Consider the following 27,245-nt stretch of genomic DNA (forward strand, 5'->3'; position numbering starts at 1 on the left):
TATTTTCTCATATTAAGTGAAAGTTGGTTTCCCTGGTGGCTCAGAGGTTAAAGTGTCTGCCTGCAATGCGGGAGACCTGGGTTTGATCCCTGGGTTGGGAAGATCCCCTGGAGAAGGAAATAGCAACCCACTCCAGTATTCTTGCCTGGAGAACCCCAAGGACAGAGGAGCCTGGTGGGCTTCAGATCATGGGGTCACAAAGAGTCAGACATGACTGAGCGACTGAACTGAACTGAACTGAAAAGGTTAATGAAAAATAATTTTAAGAAATTAATTTAACATTTTTGTTTATTTCAAAAATAATTTTGAATAACTAAAAATTTGATTATATCACTTATGTATTTATATACATTGCTAAAATGCATACATGATTCTATACATTATAATTTATATAAGAAATAAATTACATTAAAAGTTACTCAGTAAATACAAAATTAAGTTCAATATTAATAGCTTTAAAGCTTTAACTTAAAAACTTTATTTATTTATTTATTTGTCCACATGGCATGCAGGCTCTTCCCCAGCCAGGGGCTGAGCCCATGCCCCCTGCCCTGGTAGTGTGGGGCCTTAACCACTGGACCACCAGGGAAGTCCCAAATCTTTTTTTTTTTTTTTTTTGCTCTTTATTTTTTATTTTATTTATTTATTTTTTTGCTTTACAATACTGTATTGGTTTTGCCATACATTGACATGAATCCGCCACGGGTGTACATGAGTTCCCAATCCTGAACCCCCCTCCCACCACCCTCCCCATATCATCTCTCTGGGTCAACCCAGTGCACCAGCCCCAAGCATCCTGTATCCTATATCGAACCTAGACTGGCGATTCGTTTCTTACATGATAGTATACATGTTTCAATGCCATTCTCCCAAATCATCCCACCCTTTCCCTCTCCCACAGAGTCAAAAGTCTGGTCTATACATCTGTCTCTTTTGCTGTCTCGCGTACAGGGTTATCATTACCATCTTTCTAAATTCCATATATATGCATTAGTATACTGTATTGGTGTTTTTCTTTCTGGCTTACTTCACTCTGTATAATGAGCTCCAGTTTCATCCACCTCATTAGAACTGATTCAAATGTATTCTTTTTAATGGCCGAGTAATACTCTATTGTGTATATGTACCACAGCTTTCTTATCCATTCATCTGCTGATGGACATCTAGGTTGCTTCCATGTCATGGCTATTATAAACAGTGCTGTGATGAACATTGGGGTACACGTGTCTCTTTCAGTTCTGGTTTCCTTGGTGTGTATGCCCAGCAGTGGGATTGCTGGGTCATAAGGCAGTTTGCAATCTACAGATTCAATGCAATCCCTATCAAGCTACCAGTGGTATTTTTCACAGAACTAGAACAAATAATTTCACAATTTGTGTGGAAATACAAAAAACCTCGAATAGCCAAAGCAATGTTGAGAAAGAAGAATGGAACTGGAGGAAGCAACCTGCCTGACTTCAGGCTCTACTACAAAGCCACAGTCATCAAGACAGTACGGTACTGGCACAAAGACAGAAATATAGATCAATGGAGCAAAATAGAAAGCCCAGAGATAAATCCACACACCTATGGATACCTTATCTTTGACAAAGGAGGCAAGAATATACAATGGATTAAAGACAACCTCTTTAACAAGTGGTGGTGGGAAAACTGGTCAACCACTTGTAAAAGAATGAAACTAGAACATTTTCTAACACCATTCACAAAAATAAACTCAAAATGGATTAAAGATCTAAGCATAAGACCAGAAACTATAAAACTCCTAGAGGAGAACATAGGCAAAACACTCTTCGACATAAATCACAGCAGGATTCTCTATGATTCTCCTCCCAGAATACTGGAAATAAAACCAAATCTTTTAACTTAAAAAAATTATTCAGTCTTTCTTAACCTTGCATTGGATAAAAGGAATAAGCTTTCGTACGTGTGATATACAGTATGTCTGTGGTATTAAATTTCATGGAGAATGGGCAGTTAGGTAAAAAACATCTAAACAGGCTCCTAAGAGGTACTAATTATGACAAAAAGGTTGAGTAGCAGTAACACTGGTGTAGGTTTACCTCTTGGTGGGATGGTGAATAGTCCAGAACTTGGGGTGGTGGTACCTAGATTGGATGGAAATGACTCCCTGATTGTAGGCGCACCAGCTGACAGCTAGAAGGCCCCACGGCATTTCCCTTTCCTGGAAATAGGGAGGAAGGGATAGGATGGACGTGCAGAACAGGACAAGTGTTCATCATCACACATATGGAGAAGAAATAGTCCCTGTTCTTACTGTGTTTAGAGTCCAGTTGGAGAGATAAGATAGAAACATGGAAAGTTCATTCATTTAGTCAGAATTGAATTCAGGATAAGCGATAGAATATTTGACTTATTGCAGACCAATTTCCATCTGTGTACACTCTTCTGTCTGTTTATAAGGTCCTTGTTAATGCAGTGGTTTTGTGTTCTGTCATTCTCTGTATGTGCAGTGTGTAATAACTGTCTGATATCACAGTTTTAGCTAAGATTTGAAAGGAAATAATATTGGTCCCTGTTTGTTGGAGAGTTTGGCTTATGCCCCTCCAGGTGCTGTGTTGAGAGGCAGCAGTACTGATATTGCCGGGTTTGGGGGAACCAGTCAGTCAGCGTTGTCAGGTGTGCCTGTGGGAGACCTAAGATTGGAATTCTGGAATCCTGAGCTTTGCTGCTGCTTTTGTCTCTCTGGATACCGGGCAGCCATTTACAGAGACAATGGAATATGCTTTTCTAAAAAAAAAAAACAAAAAAAAAAAACATAAACTTTTAGAGTGTATCCTTTGTAGTTCAAAAGAGGATAGCCTCAGCCTTGCAAATCACCTGCCATCGTAGCCTGTTGGCTGCTTAGGAATCAGCCAGGCCTGGGAGCTGACCCTCAGGAGGACTTTTCAGTGCTTCAGGTGGTGTTTAGGCTTCTTTGTTTCTTATACTACTTTTCACCATTATTTGTCTTTGTAGGCGTCTCTGCAAACAGACTCCTGGGTGGTGCAATGCAGCTAACCTTTCGCAAGATGGCATTCGACTATTACCCATTCCACTGGGCAGGTAGGAGAATGCTGAATGCACGCAGTTTTAGTGTGGCTGAGGTGTTGAAGACTGATGCCTGAGTTCACTCCTGATTGTTCAGCAGAAGGTTGCCTGGGATTGCGGCACAGGCTCAGAGAGGCATTGGCTGTAGTCTTTTCTCAAGAGGACATCTCTGGAAACTTGCAGAGTCTGCTGTTGATGACTCTATCATTGATGAGAAGTAGGAGGGGAGGCAGTGCCTGAGATGTGGCATTTGATTCTGTGCTCTGCCCCTCACTTCCACTAATTTTAGAGCCTCTCCAGTGGTCCACTGGAGTGGTCAAAGAGGCAGCAGTCAGCAGCTGGCCTTTAGGGAGCCTTAGGAAAAATCACATACAGAGTCCAGAAGAACTTGAGTGCTCTCACTAGAAAATTTTTTCTTATCTTAGAGAAGTTTGGATTGGTGGTAAGGGATCAGACTCTGAACTATGGAAAGCTATACCAATGGAAAAGAAAAATTAAGACATTGGATCATGATCTTGGACTAAAATCTTTTTGCCTTGTTGCACAGGTGATAGCTGTAAACATTGGGTACGTCACTGTGAAGCCATGGAGACCCGAGGCCAGTGGGCCCAGAAGCTGGTGACAGAATTTCAGAGTAAGATGAAGAAGTGGCATGAGGAGACAGATCTGAAACCACCCTGGCACCTGGGGGTAGACTCTTCCTTCCAGAGGAAAGCAGGTGGGTTATGAGGAGCTGGAGGAATCCCGTAACTTTGTCAGTTGGCATTTGCCTTTTGAGTATCCAGTGGCAATAAAGCACTGGCCTGGCTAATTATGTAACTTTATTGCACTAAGAGACATTCGTGACTTTTTTTCTTTATGGGTCCTCTTTGTCTCCAGGCAGAGCTACAATGTGGAAGAGCAGTTGTTAGCATCTCTATTCAGTATTCATCTCTGTTGCCTTGGTCTGAAGGAGAAGATGATTTTTGAGTTCCTTCCAGAAGCTTGCCAGTGTTAACAAGCTCTTTTCTACACGTACCATTAACGATCTTAAGAGTTTTTACTTTCTGAATTCTGTTAATAATGAGAATTGAACGTATCTGAATCTCTTTCCCACCTTCTTATTTTCACTTAGATTCTTTCTCCAGTCCTCGAAAGAGCCCCCTAGAAAGAAGCCCTTCTCAGGGCCGGCAGACAGTCTTTCGGCCTCCAGCATGGAATCGCCTGCGCTCTAGCTGTCTGGTCATAAGGGTGGATGACTTGGACATCCACCAGGTAAGGAGCCCATGATATGGGAAAACAGGGCTGCAAAGAGGCAGGGAAGCAGTTCATTCATTATTCATGTCTCTGCTTTTTAATATGCTGTGTAGGTTTGTCATAGCTTTTCTTCCAAGGAGCAAGCATCTTTTAATTTCATGACTGCAGGCACCATCTGCAATGACTTTGAGCCCAAGAAAATAGTCTGTCACTGTTTCCATTTTTTCCCCATCTCTTTGTCATGAAGTGAGAAGTGATGGGACCAGATGCCATGATCTTTTTTTTTTCACTTTTTATTTCTTTTCTTTTTTTTTCACTTTTTCTTTTTGTTTTGATCTTAGTTTTTCAAATATTGAGTTTTAAGCCAGCTTTTTCACACTTTTCTTTCACTTTCATCAAGAGGCTCTTTAGTTTCTCTTTGCTTTCTCCCTTAAAGCTGGTATCATCTGTGTATCTGAGGTGATTGATAGTTCTCATGGCAGTCTTGATTCCAGCCTGTGCTTCATCTAGTCCAGTATTTTGCATTATGTACTCTACATAGAAGTTAAACAAGCCAAGTGACAGTATACAGCCTTGACGTACTCCTTTCCCAAATAGGAACCAGTCCATGTTCTATATCTGCTTCTAACTATTGCTTCTTGACCCACATACAGATTTCTCAGGAGGCAGGTAAGGTGGTCTGGTATTCCCATCTCTTTCAGAATTTTCCACAGTTTGTTGTGATCCACACAGTCAGAAGCTTTAGCACAGTCAATAAAACAGAAGTAGATGTTTTTCTGGAATTCTCTTGCTTTTTCTATGATCCAGCGGATGTTAGCAATTTGATCTCTGGTTCCTCTGCATTATCTAAATCCAGCTTGAACATCTGGAATTTCTCAGTTCACATACTGTTGAAGCCTGGCTTGGAGAATTTTGAGCATTACTTTGCTAGCATGTGAGATGAGTACAATTGTGTGGTAGTTTGAACACTCTTTGGCATTGCCTTTCTTTGGGATTGGAATGAAAACTGACTTTTTCCAGTCCTGTGGCCACTGCTGAGTTATCCAAATTGGCTGGCATATTGAGTGCAACACTTTCACAGCATCATCTTTTAGGATTTGAAGTAGATCAGTTGGAATTCTATCACCTCCACTAGCTTTGTTCATCGTGATGCTTCCTAAGGCCCAGTTGACTTCACATTCCAGGATGTCTGGCTCTACATGAGTGATCACACCATCATGGTTATCTGGGTCATTGAGGTATTTTTTTGTATAGTTTTTCTGTGTATTCTTGCCACTTCTTAATACCTTCTGCTTCTGTTTGGTCCATACCGTTTCTGTCCTTTATTGTGCCCATCTTTGCATGAAATATTCCCTTGGTATCTCTAATTTTCTTGAAGAGATCTCTAGTCTTTCCCATTCTATTGTTTTCCTCTATTTCTTTGCATTGATCACTGAGGCAGGCTTTCTTATCTCTCCTTGCTATTCTTTGGAACTCTGCATTCAGATGGATGTATCTTTCCTTTTCTCCTTTGCCCTTCACTTCTCTTCTTTTCTCAGCTATTTGTAAGGCCTCCTCAGACAACTGTTTTGCCTTTTTGCATTTCTTCTTCTTGGGGATGGTTTTGATCACTGCCTCCTGTACAGTTTTATGAACCTCCGTCCATAGTTCTTCAGGCCCCTGTCTATCAGATCTAATCCCTGGAATCTATTTGTCACTTCCTCTGTATAATTGTAAAGGATTTGATTTAAGTCATACCTGAATGGTTTAGTGGTTTTCCCCACTTTCTTCAATTTAAGTCTGAATTTGGCAATAAGGAGTTCATGATCTGAGCCACAGTTAGCTCCTGGTCTTGTTTCTGCTGACTGTGTATAAAGCTTCTCCAGGTTCAGCTGCAAAGAATATAATCAGTCTGATTTTGGTATTGACCATCTGGTGATGTCCATGTGTAGAGTCTTCTCTTGTGTTGCTGTAAGAGGGTGTTTGCTATGACCAATGTGTTCTCTTGGCAAAACTCTCTTAGCCTTTGCCCTGCTTCATTCTGTACTCCAAGCTCAAACTTGCCTGTTACTCCAAGTGTCTATTGACTTCCTACTTTTGTATTCTAGTCCTCTTATGATGAAAAGGACATCTATTTTTGGTGTTAGTTCTAGAAGGTCTTGTAGGTCTTCACAGAACCGTTCAACTTCAGCTTCTTCAGCTTTAGTGGTTGGGGCATAGAGTTAAATTACCGTGATGTTGAATGGTTTGCCTTGGAAATGAAAAGAGATTCTGTCGTTTTTGAGATTGTACCCAATTACTACATTTCACACTCTTGTTAACTATGAGGGCTACTCCATTTCTTTTAAGGGATTCTTGCCCACAGTAGATATAATGGTCTGATATAATTTTTCTGAATACCCCACTACAAACATTTCATGAAAAAGATGAACTCATAGATCGTGTTTGTCAGGTGTGAGAATGCCTGGCATCCATGTGAAAATCACTCTACTCCCCGTGACAGAAACTGGAAGAATTAATTATAGAGGCTTTATCCGACCTCAGAGGATACTGGAAATTCTGTTTGGGGCGTGGTACAGATGCTAACAGCCACTTGTGGTTGTCTAGGTTTCAACAGCTGGACAGCCAAGTAAGAAGCCATCGACACTCCTGTCCTGCAGTCGGAAGCTTCACAACCTCCCTACTCAGGTCTCTGCCATTCATATTGAGTTCACAGAGTATTACTTCCCTGATAATCAGGAGCTGCCAGGTAAGCATGTGCCCTGGTCATTTCCTCCTGTCTAACTTATCCTGTTCACATTAGTCAGCCTTGGAGTCTCCGCTCCTATTCTGCTTGTTAGGAGTTTTAGGCGTTTGAGTTAGTGTAGCACACTTTTGTTGAAAACTCTGCCCAGAAGATTCCTTGGCTCTCTCTTCTTTTAATTTATTTGTTTTTGGCTGTGCTGAGTCTCTGTGGCCGTGTGTGGGCTTCCTCTAGTGGCGAGCAGAGGCTGCTCTCTGGTTGCAGTGCGTGGACTTCTCAGTGTTGGCCTCTCTTGTTGCGGAGCACAGGTTCTCGGTGCATGGCTCAGTAGTTGCGGCACATGGGCTTAGTTGCCCTTTGGCATGTGGGGTCTTCTGGCACCGGGAATCAAACCCGTGTTCCCTACATTGGCAGGTGGACCCTTAACCACTGGACCACCAGCGAAGTGCATTGCCTTTGCTGTCTTGATAATAAAATGAATATTAGCTGGTAAGTAAGAGTCAAGCAGTTACTTCATTTGTGGCAATTCTTTTTTCTCTGCTTTCCAGTTCCCTGTCCCAATCTTTACATTCAGTTAAATGGTCTGACATTCACTATGGACCCTGTCAGCTTACTCTGGGGAAACCTCTTCTGCCTGGATTTGTACCGCAGCTTGGAGCAGTTCAAAGCTATCTACAAGCTGGAAGATTCCAGCCAGAAAGATGAACACCTGGACATCCGCCTGGACGCCTTCTGGTTGAAGGTAGGGTGGAGAATGGGATTTCTGTTCCCTGTTGGCAGCCACAGTTGCATTTCTACCATGACTGTGATTCAAGGTTCTGCTCTGCCCATTGGATAGAAAGAAGGAAAGCAGTTTTACAGCCCAAATGGTCTGCCATGCATGTGTTAGTGGTGGGTTGCAGAGGTGCTCAGCCGGCCATTCTGAACTGGGTTTCATTTCTCTCTGAAGGTGAGCTTCCCGCTGGAGAAGAGAGAGCGGGCTGTGTCACGTCGTCCCCAGTCCCTTGTCCTCTGTGCATCAGGCGTGACTGCCACCAACACACGCCACGCTCCACACTGCGGCTGTCCGGACCTCCAGAGTCTCTTCCGGGGTTTTGCTGCTACTGAGTTCTTTCATTCCAGTTATGTTCAGTTTCCCAAGGTACCAGGCGGCTTCAGCCTTCTGCACATGTTTTTTATGGATCACGCCTTCCAGATGGATTCCTGCCTCCCTCAGGCTAGTGTTCTCCCCCCTCAGAGGCGTAAGGCTTCCCAAGACCTCTGGTCCATCCACTTCACCCAGATCTCCTTGGACTTTGAGGGAACAGAGAACTTCAAAGGCCACACCTTGAATTTTGTGGCCGCCTTCCCCTTGTCCATTTGGGCCTGCCTGCCCCTCCGCTGGCAACAAGCGCAGGCACGAAAGCTGCGTATGGCTACAGAAGGGAGGCTGAAACCGTCCGCCAGCTTTGGCAGTCCTGTCCATTCTGAGGCCCTGGCCCCTGACACGATGTCCCATCAGAGGTCGAAGACTGAGCATGATTTGAAAAGCCTGTCAGGCCTTCCGGAAGCCACGGAGATCCTGAAAGAAGGTAGTGGCGGTGTGGACAGCAGCGGGCCCCTGATGGAGCTGGAGGACACGGCGGGCATGCACGTGCTCGTGCACTCCCCTGCGCATGTCCGCCTGCGGCTTGACCACTACCAGTACCTGGCCCTGCTTCGCCTGAAGGAGGTGCTGCAGGGTCTTCAGGAGCAGCTGACTAAGGATACAGAGGCCATGACTGGGGCTCCCCTGCAGGACCAGACAGCCTGCATTGGCGTCCTCTTTCCCAGCGCGGAGGTGGCTCTCCTCATGCATCCGCCCCCTGGGGCTGATGAGGCTGACTCTGAGGGTTCAGATACTACCAGCCTCATAGACTCAGAGCTGTCTCCTTCAGAGGACCGGGAGCTGAAGTCTGACGCCTCCTCAGAACAGGGCCCAGCAAGCCCCGAGAAGGTTCCGGAAGACAGTGGCATTGAACATCTGGGTGCATCCCAGGACAGGCCATTGCCTCTCCACAGCAACGGAGAAGTACAGGATACAGGTTCTCTTGCCCAGCAGGAGGCAGGGAAGGGCCACGAGGCAGCTGATTCCTTACAGGCCAAGAGACCGAGCGGAGCCCAAGCATCTGACTCACCAGCTGTGTTGAAGCCCCCAGGGAGCAGGGATTCTGCTCTGAATGGACAGGGCGATCTCATCCCCGTGAAGAACATAGAAGGAGAATTATCAAGTGCTATTCACATGACCAAGGATGCCACCAAGGAGGCCCTGCATGCCACCATGGACCTCACCAAGGAAGCTGTGTCCCTGACCAGGGATGCCTTCAGTCTGGGCAGAGACCGGATGACCTCCGCCATGCACAAGATGCTGCCTCTGCCCCCGGCCAAGTGAGTGGTTCTCTGCCTCCCTCAGTCGCTTCATCTTTTCCTGCTGGCTTTGGCCACAGCGCTCAGGCCTCCTGCCATGCACACCTGTAGACGGGGAAGCGCCTGTAGTCCAGGAGTGTGCGTAAAATGGGCTAGTTAATGTCGCAAAGGCTTTAGTTTTCAGAGCTGCCTGGAGAGCAGCAGAGGAACTTTCAGGTATTTAGAGGATAACAGGCATTGCAGTCAGAGAGATTTTATTTTCAGGACTACATCTAATCCTGTGATGCGGGAGAACCCTGAATTATAGTAAAACAACATAATCCCATGAATTTTCACATGACTCCATGTATCGTAGTCTGGTCTTGGGCAATTTTCAAGTCAACATTTATTGTTTCGTAGCATCAAGTTATCTCTTTCACTGATTCCCTATTGTTGATACAGATATACTGTATCAGAATAATAATGCCAGTATGATATATTATTCTTTTCTGTGGGCCCTTGGGTAATATTATGTTTGACGTAATCCCACAACAGTCTATGGCGTTCGCTGCAGATGTTCATAGCCCAATTTATAGCTGAGGAAATAAAGGCTTCAGAGACCAGAGCCCATGGATCCTGTCTTTTATACATTGAAAAGCTGGAGCTTTGGATTTGCTCTTTCTGGTACACCTATCAATATCTGCCAGGGTAATAAAGAAGGGAGAATTTCATCCATTCATGTAACAAATATTTTCTGAGCCCTTACTGTGCACGAGGCCCTGCATTAGGCATCAGGGCTACAGTAGGGAGTGAGCAGAAAACACAGAAATGTGCAGTCAGAAAGGAGGGAAGGCATAGATTTTTTCCACGAGTGTCTGTGCTTTCAGAAAGGATAATGAGAACTATGGAAAATCTTTGCTGAGAAGATCAGTGGCTTTAGAGCTTTTGTTTAAGAGGATTTTCTTAAATTGGTCTCAAAGCAAAGCCTGCAAGTGGGCTACTACCTGCTTGGCCAAGATAGCCTAGGAGGAAAGAGAAGGAAAGCTTAAAAAATAAATGATATAATAATACTAGGCAACATTTATTGATTGCTTTCTATGTGTCAGAAACTGTCCTAAATATTACAATATTAAGCCAATGAATTATAAGAACCCTATAAGGAAGGAACTAATATCACTCCCCATTTTACAGATGAGGAAACAGGCTCAGAGAGGTAAGAAACTTACTCAAGGTCCCACAGCTTGTGAGTGTTAGGGTGAGGATTGAGAGCCTGAACTCCCAGTGACCAAAGGTGCTGCTTTTTCCAAATGGAGATGGGTGAGGGTTGGGAACAGAGGAGAGGTGAAAGGAGAAAAGAAAGGTGTGTGTGACACGGACTCGTTCAAACACCAACACCGACTTCCCCACTGCCCAGGCTGGCGGCCTTTTTTCAGTCCTCTTTCTCCAGGACTGCCTGTGCAGTCAGCCCTGCCAGCCAGTCCATCCTGAGTATTTGTAACCCTGTGCAGTTACTCACACTTCTCTGAAGTAGTCTTTTTCCTTGGCTGCTCTCTTCTTCCTTTTATCCTATGAATGTAACTGTTCCACAGCACTAGGCTATCCATATTCTGATCACTTTTATCATCATTTTATTTTTTAAATTATAAAAATGGGGTCTTCCCTGGCGGTCCAGTGATTAAGACTCCATGTTTCCACCATAAGGAGCCTGGGTCCAGTCTGTGGTTGGGGAACTAAGATCCTGCATGCCGCATGGCATGGCGCCCACCCCACCGAAAAATTATCAAAATAATTTGTGTTCATTTTGTCGATAATGTAGAAAATAAAAGAATAAAGAAGAAAACATAAAAGCCACTGTAATGACATTCTCCAGTGCGTGCGTGGCGTGCTCAGTTGCTGCAGTCGTGTCGACTCTTTGCGACCTGCAAAGGCTCCTCTGTCCGTGGGATTCTCCAGGCAACAACACTGGAGTGGGTTGCCATGCCCTCCTTCAGGGGATCTTCCCAACCCAGGGATTGAACCCGTGTCTCTTATGTCTTCTGCACTGGCAAGCAGGTTCTTTACCACTAGCTCCACCTGGAAAGCCCGACACTATCCAGCGATAGCCCTTATTGACTTTTGGATCTTCCAGATTTTATACATATATTTATGTTTCCATGTGAATGCTTGTATGTGTTTACACATATGAAGTACACACATTTTTAAATAGGATTATGTTATTTCTATAGAATATAGAAAATTTCCAGTTTTATTCACTTTGTTTAAGATTCCCATTCATGAAGTATTTGAATATATAATTTTTAATTGCTCTATTTTTGTTGTTCAGTTGCTCAGTTGTGTCCGCCTCCTTGCGACCCCATGGACTGCGGCACGCCAGGGTTCCCTGTCCTTCACCAACTCCTGGAGCTTACTCAGACTCATGTCCATCGAGTTGGTGATGCCATCCAACCATCGCATCCTCTGTCGTCCTCCTCTCCTCCTGCCTTCAGTCTTTCCCAGCATCAGGGTCTTTTCCAATGAGTCAGTTCTTCTCATCAGGTGACCAAAGTATTGGAGCTTCAGCTTCAACATTAGTCCTTCCAATGTATATTCAGGACTGATCTCCTTTAGGATTGACTGGTTTGATCTCCTTGCAGTCCAAGGGACTCTCAAGAGTCTTCTCCAACACCACAGTTCAAAAGCATCAATTCTTTGGTGAATTGATCTATTATATTCTTGCAAATAGATGTATCATAATTTATTCATCCAGTTCACAATCTAGGCTTGGGGGGTCATTTAGTCTGGTTCAACTTTTTTCTCAGGTGAAACCAATGCTGTTGTAAATGTTCTTATTTTTGTGAACATGACTCTTTATTCATATCTCAATCTTTTATTTTATTTTACAATAAAATATTTAGAATAAAGATTTTATTAGAATAAAACCTAGGAAGTAGAATTATTGGGTCACACACTACAAACATTTTAAGGTTCTTTTAAATTGTTTAAAGATTCTTTTAAACCTTAAACAACTTAAGGTTCTTCATTCATTTAAGATGAATTTGCCAAACGTTCAGATTTAGGTCACTTTGCATTTTTGAATACATTTTGTTAACTCTTGAACAATATGGGAGTTAGGGGCACTGAATGCAGTTGAAAATCTGCATGTAACTATAGTTGGCCTTACCTATAGTTACCTGTAAAATGGTTGCTGCATATCTGTGGTTTCAACGCATCCCATAGATTCAAGTAACTGTAGATCGTGTAGTACTGAGTGTGCACGCTCAGTCACTAAGGCGTGCCCAACTCTGCGACCCCATGGACTGTAGCCCGCCAGGCTCCTGTGTCCATGGGATTTCCCAGGCAGGAATCCTGGAGTGGGCTGCCATTTCCTTCTCCAGAGGATCTTCCTGACTCAGGGATGGAACCTGCATCTCTTGCATTGCAGGTGGATTCTTTACCACTGAGCCACCTGGGAAGCCCTGTAGTACTAAAATATGTACTGTTGAGAAAAGAATACATATAAGTGGACCTGTGCAGTTCAAGCCTGTGATGTTCAAGGGTCAGCTGTACTTTTTCTCTTGGTTATTTTGTCCATTGCCTCACTTCTGCACGAGTCCTTGTTTTCAGTCCTGATTTCCTTCTCTCCCCTGCTGTTCCTTTAAAACTATCTACTGCACATAGTTCCACATGGATCTCCAGGGGTGCCTTGAACCTCACATGTGTAAAACTAAATTCCTTATCCCAGACCAGCTCTTTTTTTCTTTCTTTTTTGGGTGGCCTCATTCTCCTGCTCATTCAAGCTCTGCCTTTTCTAGGCATTTGTCAGGTTCTGACCATACTTTTAAATTTAGGCGTACTTCAGAATCATCTGGAGGCTTGTTAAAACAGAGTGCTGAGCCCTACCCCCAGAGTTCCTCTTCCAGTAGGTCTGAGATGACGCCTGAGAAGTTACTTTTTAATGAATTCTCCTTTAGATACTAATGCTCCTAGGAGGGTGACTCTGAGTATAGGGCTCTAAGGAGTCTCACATCAATTTTTCCTGTCTGCTCCCACAGGTGGAGTATTTTAGTAAACTATTGGTTGATTTCCTTGTTGGATGTCTTTCCATCTCTAGCTTATTTGAAAAAGTCAGGTCAAACTTCCTAAAACACAGGTGTAATCCTATTATTTCCCTATTCTAAACCCTTCTGGCCTTTTCTTTTTTCTGAGTTGAGTTTGGACTTCTTAGTGTGGCATTATCAATTATTGTGATATATCCATATGACACATTATTTTTTCTTTAAATAGACTATTTTCTAGAGCAGTTTTAGTGACATAGCAATATCGAGTGGACAGTACAGAGATTTCTCATCTGTCTCCTACACGTCATAGCTTTCAGAGCACTTTCATGCATTGTCTTTTATCCAGGGTTTCCTGTGATCTGGCTGCAACTCATGTGGTTAAGTGAAAGAGCACTTAGCAAGAAGTCAGGAGACTTGGGTTCTTCTTAATTCTGCCTTTTGCTGAAACTGAGTCAGTTTCTTCACCTGTATCATAGGAGGGTGGACTCAAAAGGTCTTTACAAGAGTCTTTAAAGAAACCCTCTAACTTGGTCTTCTGCTGCTCTTCCCCAGCCAAGCCTGTGCTCCAGCTGAGCTGCGCTGCTTGCTAGTCTGCAAGGAACCTTTTGTTTTCTGGTGCCACGACTTTGTTCAGGCTGATTGTCCCCCACAGAAGGCCCGCTGTGCTGTCTCCTTCACAGTCTTTCAAGGACCACCTCACACATCATCTCTTTCCTCAGAGCCATTCCTGATCCCCTTCTTTTCACCCTTTCCCTTTTCTGGCGTTGGCTAGCCTTTGGCTTGTGCCCCTGTCCCTCTTACAGTGTGTGACTTACTACCATATAATGCAATTTGTATATAGTCCCCTCTCTCCTGATAGAATACACATTCTTTTGAGGACAGGGGGTGTCTTATTTGTCACTGCCCACCACTGCCCTGTGTCTTGTGTGGTGCTTTGTATGTAGAAGTTATTCAGTAAATGCTTGAGGAATGGCTTTGGGTACAACTCATAAGCACCAGGGCCGTAGATAGTAGGTCTCTGCTATAGATAGGATAATCCTGAATAACCTTGACATTTGACATGGGAGAACTGCCTATGCAGTTTGAAATGCTGGAATAGGAGGGTTCAGAAAGGCCCAGCTGTTGGAAAATGGTGTGACCCCCTTCTACAAAAGGTAATCAGTTCAGTTCAGTTCAGTCGCTCAGTCGTGTCCGACTCTTTGCGACCCCATGAATAGTTGACCTCAAAGTTTATGCTTACAGTAACTGTCTGGGCTGAAAAGGGTGGGTATTGCAAGGGAACGAAACAACGTGCCTCCTAAGCCACATTCATGGTTTCTGCTTTTGTTTTTCAAACAGGGAGCCTGTGGCCAAGGTAGATGAAGGGGTGGCAGCCCCTGTAAGTGGAGGTGCTGCCCGACTCCGATTTTTCTCCATGAAGAGGACAGTATCCCAGCAGTCATTTGATGGTGTCTCGTTGGATAACAGTGGCCCTGAAGACCGGATTTCAGTGGACAGTGACGGCAGTGAGAGCTTCGTGATGCTCTTGGAGTCTGGTAAGTGGAAGCAGAGCCAGGCAAAGTTGCAGAGCCTCAAGAGGGTTCTTCTGATGCCTGTATTCAGACCATCAGGATGCAGAAGGAGCTGAGCTTTGATAAAGCAGACATTTTCTTAATCAAAAGCAAAGAAGAGTGAACTTTTAGTGGCTCTGTGACTCTGAATTTATCCTCACGTCTTCTAGGTTATTGATAGGTGTTTGACCCTTACCACAGAGCAACACTCAGAGAAGAGAGCACTAGTCTTACAGCCACGGAGCGGCTAACTTTGCGGCTGGGTCAGTGGTGTGTGTGTGTTTCCTATCTTTTGCTTAACTATGTATTTCATTGTTGGAAAATAACTGGGAGCTTTTTGTCTATAGTAAAATGAGTAACTTTCAGGAGTTAGATTAAACCCCACTAGGAGTTAGACTAGTTCTTTCAGCTTATCGAAATGAAAACTTTTAAAATCGTCCCTTGTATGCATGCTAAGTTGCTTCGGTTGTGTCCAGCTCTTTGCAACCCTCTGGACTGTAGCCCACTAGGCTCTCTGTCCATGGGATTCTCTAGGCAAGAATACTGGAGTGGGTTGCCATGCCCTCCTCCAGGGGATCTTCCCTACTCGAGGATCGAACTCGTGTCTCTTGTGGCTCCTGCATTGCAGGTGGATTCTTTACCTCTGAGCAACCAGGGAAGCCTAAAATCATCACTTAAGAGTATCTAAATGAAAATAAAATTAAAAGAGAATATACTGTTTCTTAAACTGGCTGGCATATCCATGTTTGTTTTGTTATTAATTTCTTGTGGAAAAATCCAAATATTTAAAAATAGAATTAAATAATGAACCTTCATATACCCATTACCTAGTCTGGGATATTAACAACTCATGGCAACTCTTTTTTTTTTTTTTAATTTATTTTTATCTGGAAAGGTTTCCATTTCCAAATACGATCACAACCGCCATATGACAGATTTTGGACAAAATCTCTTATTATTACTGTCCCAATTCATTTCAGTTTAGTCGCTCAGTCATGTCTGACTCTTTGCAACCCCATGGACTGCAGCACACCAGGCCTCCCTGTCCATCACCAATTCCCGGAGTTTACTCAAACCCATGTCCATTGAGTCAGTGATGCCATCCAACCAGCTCATCCTTTGTCGTCCCCTTCTCCTCCCACCTTCAATCTTTCCCAGTATCAGGATCTTTTCCAGTGAGTCAGTTCTTTGCATCAGGTGGCCAAAGTATTGGAGCTTCAGCATCAGTCCTTCCAGTGAACACCCAGGACTGATCTCCTTCAGAATGGACTGGTTGGATCTCCTTGCAGTCCAAGGGACTCTCAAGAGTCTTCTCAAACACCACAGTTCAAAAGCATCAATTCTTTGGCATTCAGCTTTCTTATAGTCCAACTCTCACATCTATACATGACCACTGGGAAAACCATGGCTTTGACTAGACGGACCTTTGTTGGCACAGTAATGTCTCTGCTTTTTAATATGCTGTCTAGGTTGGTCATAACTTTTCTTCCAAGGAGTAAGTGTCTTTTAATTTCATGGCTGCAGTCACCATCTGCAGTGATTTTGGAGCCCAAAAAAGTAAACTCTGCCACAGATTCCACTGTTTCCCCATCTATTTGGCATGAAGTGATGGGACCAGATGTTATGGCAATTCTTATTTCATTTATTCTTCTGCCCTCTTCCCTTCTTCCCATATTGCTTTGAAGCAAATCCCAACCGCATCATTTTATCCATAAATATATAAATATTTTTATTACACATCTCTAGAAAGTACAGATTTTTAACCAGATTAAAAGTTTTTAAAATTATGGTAAAATGTACATAACATAAAATTTACCATTGTAACTATTTTTAACTATAATTTAATAGTATTAAGTACCTTCAGATCATTGTACAACCATCACCCACTGTCTATCTCTAGAACCTTTTCATCTTGCAAAACTGAAAGTCTATACCCATTAAACAATAACTCCTCATTCCCTCTTCCACCAGTCCCTAGCAACGACCATTCTACTTTCTGTCTCTATGAATTTGACCACTTTAGGTACCTCATGTAAACGGAACTGTACATGACTGGCTTATTTCATTTAACATGATGTCTCTGTGGTTCATTTATGTTGTATGTAGCATGTATCAGAATTTCCTTCCTTTTTAAGGCTAGTATTTATTTTTCGTTTGTAGCACATTTTGTTTAGCCGTTTTTTGGTCCATAGACAGTTGGGTTGCTTCCATTTACAGGCTTTTTTCAACATGACCAAATACCATTGTCACACTTAAAAAAATTAACAATAATTCCCTAAATTCATTAAATATCCAGTTAGTCTTGAAATTTCCAGTTTTCTCATGAATGTCATAAATTTTTTGTTTTTACAGTTGTCACTAGAGATTGGATTTGAGTAAAATTTTTTGACTCTCCAACTCTTGTTATCTTTCTTTTGCAGAGTCTGGTCCAGAATCTCTTCTACCAGGATCTCTTCCCAATGCTGTGGACAGTGCTGGTGTTCAAGAGAGCCCTGTTGTGGATAGTTATGGCCAGGGGTCACCAGAGGCCAACAGTTCGGTCTCACCTAGTGGGGAAGACCTCAATCTTCACCTGGTCAGCTGTTCTACTTTCTTCTCTGCAGAGGGTGGGCTCTCAGCTGGCAGCTTGGGACTCAGCTAAGTGAGTCTCCTGTTACAGGTCTCAGTTCTGGTCCTGAAGGTGCATGAGGTGTCTCTGGGGATTGAGGTACGTGGTGAGGACCTCACTGTGGCCCTGCAAGCAGAGAAGCTGACCCTCCAGCAGCCAGGCACTGTGGGACTCTGGCAGTTCCTGCATGGACAGTGCTCAGGTAAGGATGGTAGGATTCCAGGAGAGTTGGTGGGATTTGAGCTGGGGTGGGGAGGAGGACAGTCAGAACTTAAGTTGCTCCTGTCCTGTGCTCCAGGGGCAGCCAGCCTAGTGCCAAGTCCTTGGTGCTTCTCTCCAGCAGCCTTTAGGGGGAGGAAGAAGTCTAATGACGCCTCCTTCTCACAAGGAGCCTCCGAGAGCTCTCACTGAGGCTTTGTGCCCAGCAGGCTAGTCGCCATCCTCACCTCCCAGGTGCTCCTTACCCTCATATGAGAGAACAGTGTCCACTTCTTTGTTTGTGGGGCTGCTAACATCAAGCTGTATCTGATCAGGGAGCTTCTGATTCAGTCCTTTGATGTATATTATCATTTATACTTTAAAAGATGGCAGGAAAAATCTGGACTTAAACTACATGCTTCATTTTTAAAAAATTTTATTTTTAAATATTAAGTAGATATGCTTGTAAAGTAGAACTGTTATAAAAATATATTTAAGGTATAAAATAATCACAATACAATGAATGCATGTATCTACTACCTAGTTTAATAAATAGAACAGTACCATTAAGTTTCAGCCCCGGGAGCCCCTCTCCAGAACCTTCCTCTTGCCTCTCACCTATCATAGGGGATCACTATCCTGAATTTGTATTTTTCATTTTCTTGCTTTACAATTCTACCACATGTTTGTTTGTTTGTTTTTTTAATCAGTGTATTATTTAGCTGTGTAGGCTTTCGAGGTTTTGTAAGTGGAATTATTGTTTATATTCTTTTGTGATTTTCTCCTTTCAAGTACTATGATATTCTTCAGATCCTTCTAGGTTGTTGAGTTAGCTATAATTCATTCATTTTCACTACTTTATAATATTCTATTGTAGAAATATATGACTTTTTAAAAAACTGCTTTAATGAGGTATGATATGCATACTATGAAATTCACTCTTTGTAAGTGTGTACTTTGATAAATATTAGTAAGCTTCCACAGTTCTGCAACCATCACCATCACCCCCAAAATCTCTCTTGTACTCATTACTCTGTTTACTTCTTCATTCTGTTCTGAACAGACATGTGGTTTGTTTCTACTTTTTTTTTTGCTGTTTCAAATAGAATTGTTTTGACATGCCCGTCCTTGTATATGTCTCCTGTTATATATGCTGGAGAGTTTCTCCAGGTTTATATTCCTGAAGAAATAATTGCTAGGTCATTAGGGTAGGTATAGCTTTAATTTTGCTAGATAATGCCCTCCCCCCCACCAATGGTTGTACCAATTTATAGTTATATAGGTATGTAAGTTGTTTCATAGCCTTGGCTGCACCTGAGGTTATTCTTCATGCAGTTTTGAGTAAATTAGCATGGATCCTGCTTGGCTTCCTGAGAGAGAGAGGAGAAGATCAAGACTTGGAGAAAGGAAGAGATGATCAAATTCAGCAGAGTTGAGGGTCCACTGTTTGTTTATTCATTTTTGGCTGTGCTGTATGGCTTGTACGATCTCAATTCTTCAACCAGGGGATGAACCTGGGACCTAGCAGTGAAAGAGTTGAGATCTAACTACTAGACCACCAGGGAACTCCCGAGGGTCCTCTGTTTTAGCTTCACTTTGGCCATTAGCCCACTGCCTCTGATTCTAAGCAAGACCAGCTTTTTAATTGGTCCTTAATGTCCCTTCTACCGTGAGAGGCATTAAAGCAAAGTGTCCAAGCCCATGGTCTTTGCAGTCAGGCAGCTTACATGCAGCTCCTACCTTGCTACTTGCAAATTGTGTTACTTTGTTGGTTTAAAAAAAATGTCTTATTTTCTTCGTTGCCGTGTGTGGGCTTTCTCTGGCTGCAGTGAGCGGGGAGTACTCTCGAGTTGCAGCACGTGGGCTTCTTCTTGCAGTGGGTTCTGCTGTTGCAGAGCACAGGCTCTAGGACATGGGCCCCAGTGGTTGTGGTGCAAGGGCCTTGCTGCCCTGTGGCGTGTGGGGCCTCCCCAGAGCAGGGAGCGAGCCCTGTCCCCTTCCCAGCAGGCAGACTCTGAACCACCAGACCACCAGCGAAGTCCACAAGCTTTGCAACTTTGGCAAGTTACTCTCTGTGCCTTAGCTCTTTCATCTGTAAAATGGGAAGATAATAATACTTCTGGTACAGGGTTGTTATGAATATTCAGTTTAGTTCAGTCACTCGGTCATGTCCAGTTCTTTGTGAGCCCATGGGCTGAAGCACGCCAGGCCTCCCTGTCCATCACCAACTCCTGGAGCTTACTCAAACTCATGTCCATTGAGTCAGTGATGCCATCCAACCATCACATCCTCTGTCGTCCCCTTCTCCTCCTGCCTTCAATCTTTCCCAGCATCAGGGTCTTTTCAAATGAGTCGGTTCTCTGCATCAGGTGGCCAAAGAATTGGAGTTTCAGCTTTAGCATCGTTCCTTCCAATGAATATTCAGGACTGATCTCCTTTTGGATCTCCTTGCAGTCCAAGGGACTCTCAAGAGTCTTCTCCAACATCACAGTTCAAAAGCATCAGTTCTTCGACACTCAGCTTTCTTTATAGTCCAACTCTCACATCCATACATGACTACTGGAAAAACCATAGCCTTGACTAGATGGACCTTTGTTGGCAAAGTAATGTCTCTGCTTTTGAATATGCCATCTAGGTTGGTCATAATTTTTCTTCCAAGGAATAAGTGTCTTTTAATTTTATGGCTGCAGTCACCATCTGCAGTGATTTTGAAGCCCCCCCAAATAAAGTCAGCCACTGTTTCCCTATCTATTTGTCATGAAGTGATAGGACCAGATACCATCATCTTAGTTTTCTGAATGTTGAGCTTTAAGCTAACTTTTTCACCATCCTCTTTCACTTTCTTCAAGAGGCTTTTTAGTTCCTCTTCACTTTCTGCCATAAGGGTGGTGTCATCTGCATATCTGAGCTTATTGATATTTGTCCCGGCAATCTTGATTCCAGCTTGTGCTTCTTCCAGCCCAGCGTCTTTCATGATGTGCTCTGCATATAAATTAAATAAGCAAGGTGACAATATACAGCCTTGACGTACTCCTTTCCCTATTTGGAACCAGTCTGTTGTTCCATGTCCAGTTCTAACTGTTGCTTCCTGACCTGCATATAGGTTTCTCAAGAGGCAGGTCAGGTGGTCTCATATTCCCATCTCTTTCAGAATTTTCCACAGTTTATTGTGATCCACACAGTGAAAGGCTTTGGCATAGTCAATAAAGGAGAAATAGATGTTTTTCTGGAACTCTCTTGCTTTTTCCATGATCCAGCGGATGTTGGCAATTTGATCTCTGGTTCCTCTGCCTTTTCTAAAGCCAGTTTGAACATCTGGAAGTTCATGGTTCACATATTGTTGAAGCCTGGCTTGGAGAATTTTGAGCATTACTTTACTATCGTGTGAGATGAGTGCAATTGTGCGGTAGTTTGAGCCTTCTTTGGCATTGCCTTTCTTAGGGATCGGAATGAAAACTACCTTTTCCAGTCCTGTGGCCACTGCTGAGTTTTCCAAATTTGCTGGCATATTGATTGCAGCATTTTCACAGCATCATGTTTTAGGGTTTGAAATAGCTCAATTGGAATTCCATCACCTCCACTAGCTTTGTTCATAGTGATGCTTCCTAAGGCCCACCTGACTTCACATTCCAGGATGCCTGGCTCTAGGTGAGTAATCACACCATCGTGAAAAAAGATGTCCTTTTCATTATAGGGGACTGGAATGCAAAAGTAGGAAGTCAAGAAACACCTGGAGTAACACGCAAATTTGGCCTTGGAGTACAGAATGAAGCAGGCCAAAGGCTAATAGAGTTTTGCCAAGAGAACGCACTGGTCATAGCAAACACCCTCTTCCAACAACACAAGAGAAGACTCTACACATGGACATCAGCAGATGGCCAATACCAAAATCAGATTGATTACATTATTTGCAGCTGAAGATGGAGAAGCTCTATACAGTCAGCAAAAACAAGACTGGAAGCTGACTGTGGCTCAGATCATGAACTCCTTATTGCCAAATTCAGACTTAAATTGAAGAAAATAGCAAAAACCACTAGACCATTTAGGTATGACCTAAATCAAATCCCAAACCATTATACAGTGGAAGTGAGAAATAGATTTAAGGGACTAGATGTGATAGACAGAGTGCCTGATGAACTACAGATGGAGGTTCGTGACATTGTACAGGAGACAGGGATCAAGACCATCCCCAAGAAAAAGGAATGCAAAAAGGCAAAATGGCTGTCTGAGGAGGCATTACAAATAGCTGTGAAAAGAAGAGAAGCAGAAAGCAAAGGCGGAAAGGAAAGATATACCCATTTGAATGCAGAGTTCCAAAGAATAGCAAGGAGAGATAAAGTCTTCCTCAGTGATCAGTGCAAAGCAGTAGAGGAAAACAATAGAATGGGAAAGACTAGAGGTCTCTTCAAGAAAATTAGAGATACCAAGGGAAATTTTCATGCAAAGATGGGCTCGATAAAGGACAGAAATGGTATGGACCTAACAGAAGCAGAAGATATTAAGAAGAGGTGGCTAGAATACACAGAAGAACTGTACAAAAAAGATCTTCATGACTCAGATAATCACAATGGTTATGAATATTAACTATATATTAAAGTGCTTTGAGCAATCACTGGCTGGTAATTAATTAATGTCTTTTCCTTCTGTCTTGCTTCACAAAGGCACAAGCTTGCAGGACTCCTCCACTTTGAAGACTGGCCACATGAGGCCAGCTGTGGGCCTTCGCTTTGAGGTGGGGCCTGGTGCAGCTGTTCATTCCCCTCTGGCCACACAGAATGGCTTCCTGCATTTGTTGCTTCAGGGCTGTGACCTTGAGCTGCTCACTTCGGTGCTCAGTGGCCTCGGGCCCTTCTTGGAGGATGAGGAGATCCCAGTGGTGATTCCCATGCAGATTGAGCTCCTGAACTCCAGGGTCACTCTAAAGGTGAGAGGAACTTTGGTTTACCCTAGACTTGGTCAAGCAACGGATTCTTGACCCTTGACCCTGTTAACAGTGAGAGCTGTTAACTTCTTCTCATGTCCCTGTGAGATGTGGGGAGGACCAAGTGAGGAAGGGCATGTTAGTATTCACTACTACAGTAGTACCTAAGTATGTAGTGCCAGCAAACAGTTCTAGGTTCACGTGAGGGGGGCCTTGTCTCTAGCCTTGCCCTTTGGCATGCAGCATGACGATGCAAGCCCACAGGTTAGCAGATCCTCAGTCTCACTGTGTCTAGAATGCGAGAGACTCATTATGCCTCTCATGCCTCGCTAGAGTGTATGGATAAACAGTGACGGCAAAGTGCTTCCAGCTCCACAGTTGGAAGCATGGGTTGTTTCCTAAGCTGCTCTGAGTTGCTTGGGGGCCTCACGCGGCTTCTCTCTTTCCTGCAGGACGATATACCCCCCATCTACCCCACCTCACCAGGCCCCATACCCATCACTCTGTCCATGGAGCATGCTGTGCTGAGTCGGAGTGACGACGGTGTGTTCCACATAGGCGGTGAGTAGGGCTTGTCAGCCTCCCGGCTCCTCTACCTTTTCGCTCCTGTAAGGAAATAGGTGACAACTAGGAACAGGCTGCTTGTTGCTGGCAGTTTGTCATTCAGAGCCTTTACTTTTTTCCAGCTGCTGCTCAAGACAGACCATCAGCCAAAGCAGCTAAGAGTGAGAAGAGGCAGCCCCCCAAAGAACAGGTGTTTTTGGTGCCCACTGGGGAGGCTTTTGGTCCACAGGTGAGTCCCTAACTGAACAGTACCTTTCGTGTAAACCCTTTGGGGTTGTAATCACAGAAGCGGGTAAAACCCAGAGGGCAGACAAGGTTGCTTGTGCTGGTACAGCTGTGCGGTCTGGGCTCTTGTCACCTAGCAGGAGCTTCTGGAAGTGCTGAACAGGGGCTGGAGGTCAGGAGCTAGAGATGAATGCCTGCTGATGACATCTTCCACCTGCTGTTGTCCCTGCAGCTGATGAGCTCAGAAGAGGGGATTAGCCTCTGGGAAAAGACCTTGCTGGTTCTCTTGATCATTGACCAAACTTGCGGATTGTGCTGCTTGAATTCTCCCTCGTTCCCTTACTGGATGTTTTTGCAAGATGTGTTACCTTTTTGATTGATCATGAATTCTTTGTTGTTCCTCAGGTGAATGAACTCCCTACCCTACAAAAGGAACTGATAGAAACTAAACAAGCATTGGCTCAAGCCAACCAGGATAAAGAAAAACTTCTTGAAGAGATTAGGAAATATAACCCCCTCTTCGAGCTCTGACAGCAGTGGCTCAGCCATCTTTGCCAAGGAGAGAGGAGGAGATCACCAGCAGTCGCACCGCCTGTGACAGACTCTGTCCAGTGCTGGCCAAGCCGGCGGAGGACGCGCAGCTCACTCCTGGTGGTGTCCTTTCTACTAGCGGTTCTGACTTGGATGGAAGACAGGGCAAAGCATGACCACGTTCCAGGAAGTTGGGGGCCACTTTGTGTGTGGCTCAGGCATCATGTCTCACCTGTCCTTTTGGCCCTCAGCACACTAGGTGGAATCTTCTCGACACTGTAGGGTCATTTCACCGCTTGGATTCATGGCACAGACCTTTGCTTGCTCCACAACCTGTGTGAACAGGGCCGAGTCCCCATCTCCTCGGTTGGTCACCCAGAGTCACCAAAGCTTCTGTGTCTCAGAGTCTGCTTTCTGTAGTGGACCTGAGAAGTGCTGCGGCGGTAGAATGGAACAGGAAGTAGCCAGCAAGGCGGGAGCCAGGGGAGGCAGAGGAATAAGTGAGACATGGATTCTGCCTTGTTTGGAAGGGAAACTAAGCTCCTGTCATCTTGGCTGATGTTACAATCAGATTGTTCAGGGTTAAGCTTCCTCTCTGTGATGCCTGTCATCGTCCTGATGCTGTGGCAGGAAGTAAGCAACAGTAGCGGCTCACTTGTATCATCTCTCCCTCCTGTAACAGTTTGTGTGAAATTTAAATCAAGAAACCATTCACTCTGGGCTAGGTTGAGGTTGAGGCTTGGTGGGGATCGTAGGAGAGCTTGGTTCCTTCTGAACCCACTATTGCCAGCCGTGTCCTGTCTCTCTTCCACAGCTGCCCCTCACAGGTTTTTCCCTGTCTCCCAGGGGCCCCGGCACATCAGCTTTCCCAGCACTATGACTTCCTACCAGCAATCTCCTTAGCCCTTGGTGGAGTCAGAACTGAAAATGTGTTTTATACAGTAACATAAACATCTCAGCCAGTTGCCTCTCACCTGCCTCTATCACTGTGGCTTTTTAAAATCATGTTATTTTGACTTAAGTAGAAAAAAAAAACCTTCAACCTAGCTAGGTTTTGCCCTGACTGCTGAAAGAGCTATTTCCCCCTCTTTTTACCCTACCTAATTCCTCCCCAACGTTCTATCTTGATCAATACTGCTCTGTGCTGTACTTCAAGCTCTGTTGATTAGACAGTTCATCAGCGAACTCACTGAATTGGCAAGATGGTAAAATAATGATTTAGTAGTGTCACTAAAGTCTTAATCACACATGACTTAGTAGAGGAAAGATAAAATGGTTTCCTTTATGGGGAATCATGCCTGGCTTGTATATTCTAGTTTTTTGACGATAAAAAGAAATATGCATTCAAGAAGGAACAAGATCTAATTTGCTCAGACTTTTAAAGACTTTTTGTTTTGATTTTCCACTAAGACAATTTTAAAAACAGCAATTACTATGAGTTTATGGGGATATCCTCTCATGCTTAGGAAACAACTGAGAGACTTAAGAATAAACATCTTTCTGAGAGAATGTTAACAGGGTAAGTTCCCTATCAGTTGATGCTTGGTTTAACCTTATTTAAGAATTTTATAAATAACCTGAAAGTAGGATATTACAATGCAATCAAATGTCACTACTTCCAGGAAGTGAAGATAAACCAGAGGAGATTTTTTAAAAAATTGCAAAAGATTCACAGACTGGGCTGTGAATACTCAGGAAAGTGTCAGGTGAGATTCTCTGTAGGTTAGTGTGAAGCAGTGCCCTTAGGGGAGAATCAGCAACCACTGAGACAGTGAGCTCTGCAAAGAGCTCAGGAAAGAAACCTAAGCATTGCCATAAGGGAAGAGGGGTCAGAGTGCTGCTCAGCATCTCATAAAAGACCATGGTAATGCCTTAAATGATCTGTGCACTTCTAGGGGCCTTACGTACAGAGTATGTGGTGAAAGGCGAAAAGGTCTAGAGAACAGCAAAAGTCACCAGGGGTGGAGGTACACATCTTTAAAATGTGAGCTCCAGTTCTGAAAAGGATAAAAGCTGAGGGTAGTGTTACATCAGATATTCAGTCAAGATCCAGGACGTGTGCTTTGGGTCCCAGAACACTAGGGCTGGCCCTTGTAGCCTTAGCCACCTACAAGCACTTCTTGTAGCCAATCAGAAACTCCTAGGGCTCTCTGTTTAAGAAGTGGTGCTGTAAGAAACTGTATGCGTGCAGAAGGTTTAAGAGGAATCCTTGCATGATGACTTTCTAAAAGAAATTATAGGAAACCAGGGTTATTTGGCGATACACAACGGAGCTACCCACTGCATCCCTCCACAGGCTCCCCTTTAAGTGCTTCTGTCAAAGGCAGAACGATGAACATTTGGATCACTGGTCCTCCCCAGCGTGGCATGTCTAATATTCTTAGAGGGGACAGAGGAAGAGCCAGTAGCCAGAAAACAGAATTATCCAACCTTGGGTTCACCTGCATTGGTCTCAAATCACATTCTGCTTCTCTTCCCTTCCCCTGCTTTCCTGCCCTTCCTGTCCCTCCATGCAAAGAGTTGCCTGGTACACTTTCTCTTTAAGTGTGCGCTGGGTAGGAGGCAATAGAAACAAATCCGGCAAGCACCGAGGCTCACCCCTGTAATGACCAGAGCTCACTTAGGTTTCTGGGCTCTCTGGCACTCTTGCCCATGTGACAAATGTAGCCCTAGCATTTGAATTTCCTTGTGTGACAGCTTTGGCCATTGTCTTGAAGTTCCTCACTCAGGAAATATGGTAGAGGGTCAGCATCCCATGGAATTTTAGTGAAAGTCATCTTGTATAACTTCACACTCCTATTCACTAGGGGGTGAAAAACTTTCATAATGAAGAAATGTGACCTTGTTGGTAGTCCTCAGAATAAATGAAAAGGATGGAAGGAAAAAAATAGTAGTATCAGCTCCTTCAGACTGCTGACGATTTCTGCCTTGGAGCTTTAAGACTGTGAACACGAAATAATAATACCTCAAGAAAATGTCTGGAGTGAAACACCACTATCCGAGACTTCCACCACCGCACAGTCACCATGTCAGCTGTGAAGCGTTTACACCTTGTACTACCTGTGACTATCTAGATTTCCTGTTTACATGGAGGTACTGGAGATATGCGTTAGTGCATATGGACTGGTTTAAATCTCTCTTAGCTAAGCTGTAGGGGTGGTTATCAATCTCAAATTCTGTTTTTAACTCACTGGAATCATTAAGCTAGTTTATTAGACCTAAGACAGAATGGGTTCTAGTC

The 27,245-nt window shown here is 43.9% G+C and overlaps 1 protein-coding gene across 1 annotated transcript in view; it reads left to right on the plus strand.

The window, feature by feature from the left end:
• BLTP3A (bridge-like lipid transfer protein family member 3A) overlaps window positions 1–24,004 on the plus strand; it is a 49,341-nt gene extending 25,337 nt beyond the window's left edge. Inside the window, exons 10-22 of the mRNA XM_068961006.1 lie at window positions 2,977–3,063; window positions 3,596–3,766; window positions 4,163–4,302; window positions 6,871–7,012; window positions 7,555–7,748; window positions 7,956–9,412; window positions 14,746–14,942; window positions 17,378–17,532; window positions 17,617–17,767; window positions 22,425–22,687; window positions 23,137–23,245; window positions 23,371–23,477; window positions 23,879–24,004. Coding sequence (XP_068817107.1) covers window positions 2,977–3,063; window positions 3,596–3,766; window positions 4,163–4,302; window positions 6,871–7,012; window positions 7,555–7,748; window positions 7,956–9,412; window positions 14,746–14,942; window positions 17,378–17,532; window positions 17,617–17,767; window positions 22,425–22,687; window positions 23,137–23,245; window positions 23,371–23,477; window positions 23,879–24,004 — 3,299 coding nt within the window. The remainder of the gene's footprint in view (window positions 1–2,976; window positions 3,064–3,595; window positions 3,767–4,162; window positions 4,303–6,870; window positions 7,013–7,554; window positions 7,749–7,955; window positions 9,413–14,745; window positions 14,943–17,377; window positions 17,533–17,616; window positions 17,768–22,424; window positions 22,688–23,136; window positions 23,246–23,370; window positions 23,478–23,878) is intronic.
• Window positions 24,005–27,245: the final 3,241 nt, after the last annotated feature.

The sequence above is a fragment of the Capricornis sumatraensis genome, chromosome 22 (genome assembly GCF_032405125.1).
Source record: "Capricornis sumatraensis isolate serow.1 chromosome 22, serow.2, whole genome shotgun sequence".
Taxonomy (NCBI): Eukaryota; Metazoa; Chordata; class Mammalia; order Artiodactyla; family Bovidae; genus Capricornis; species Capricornis sumatraensis.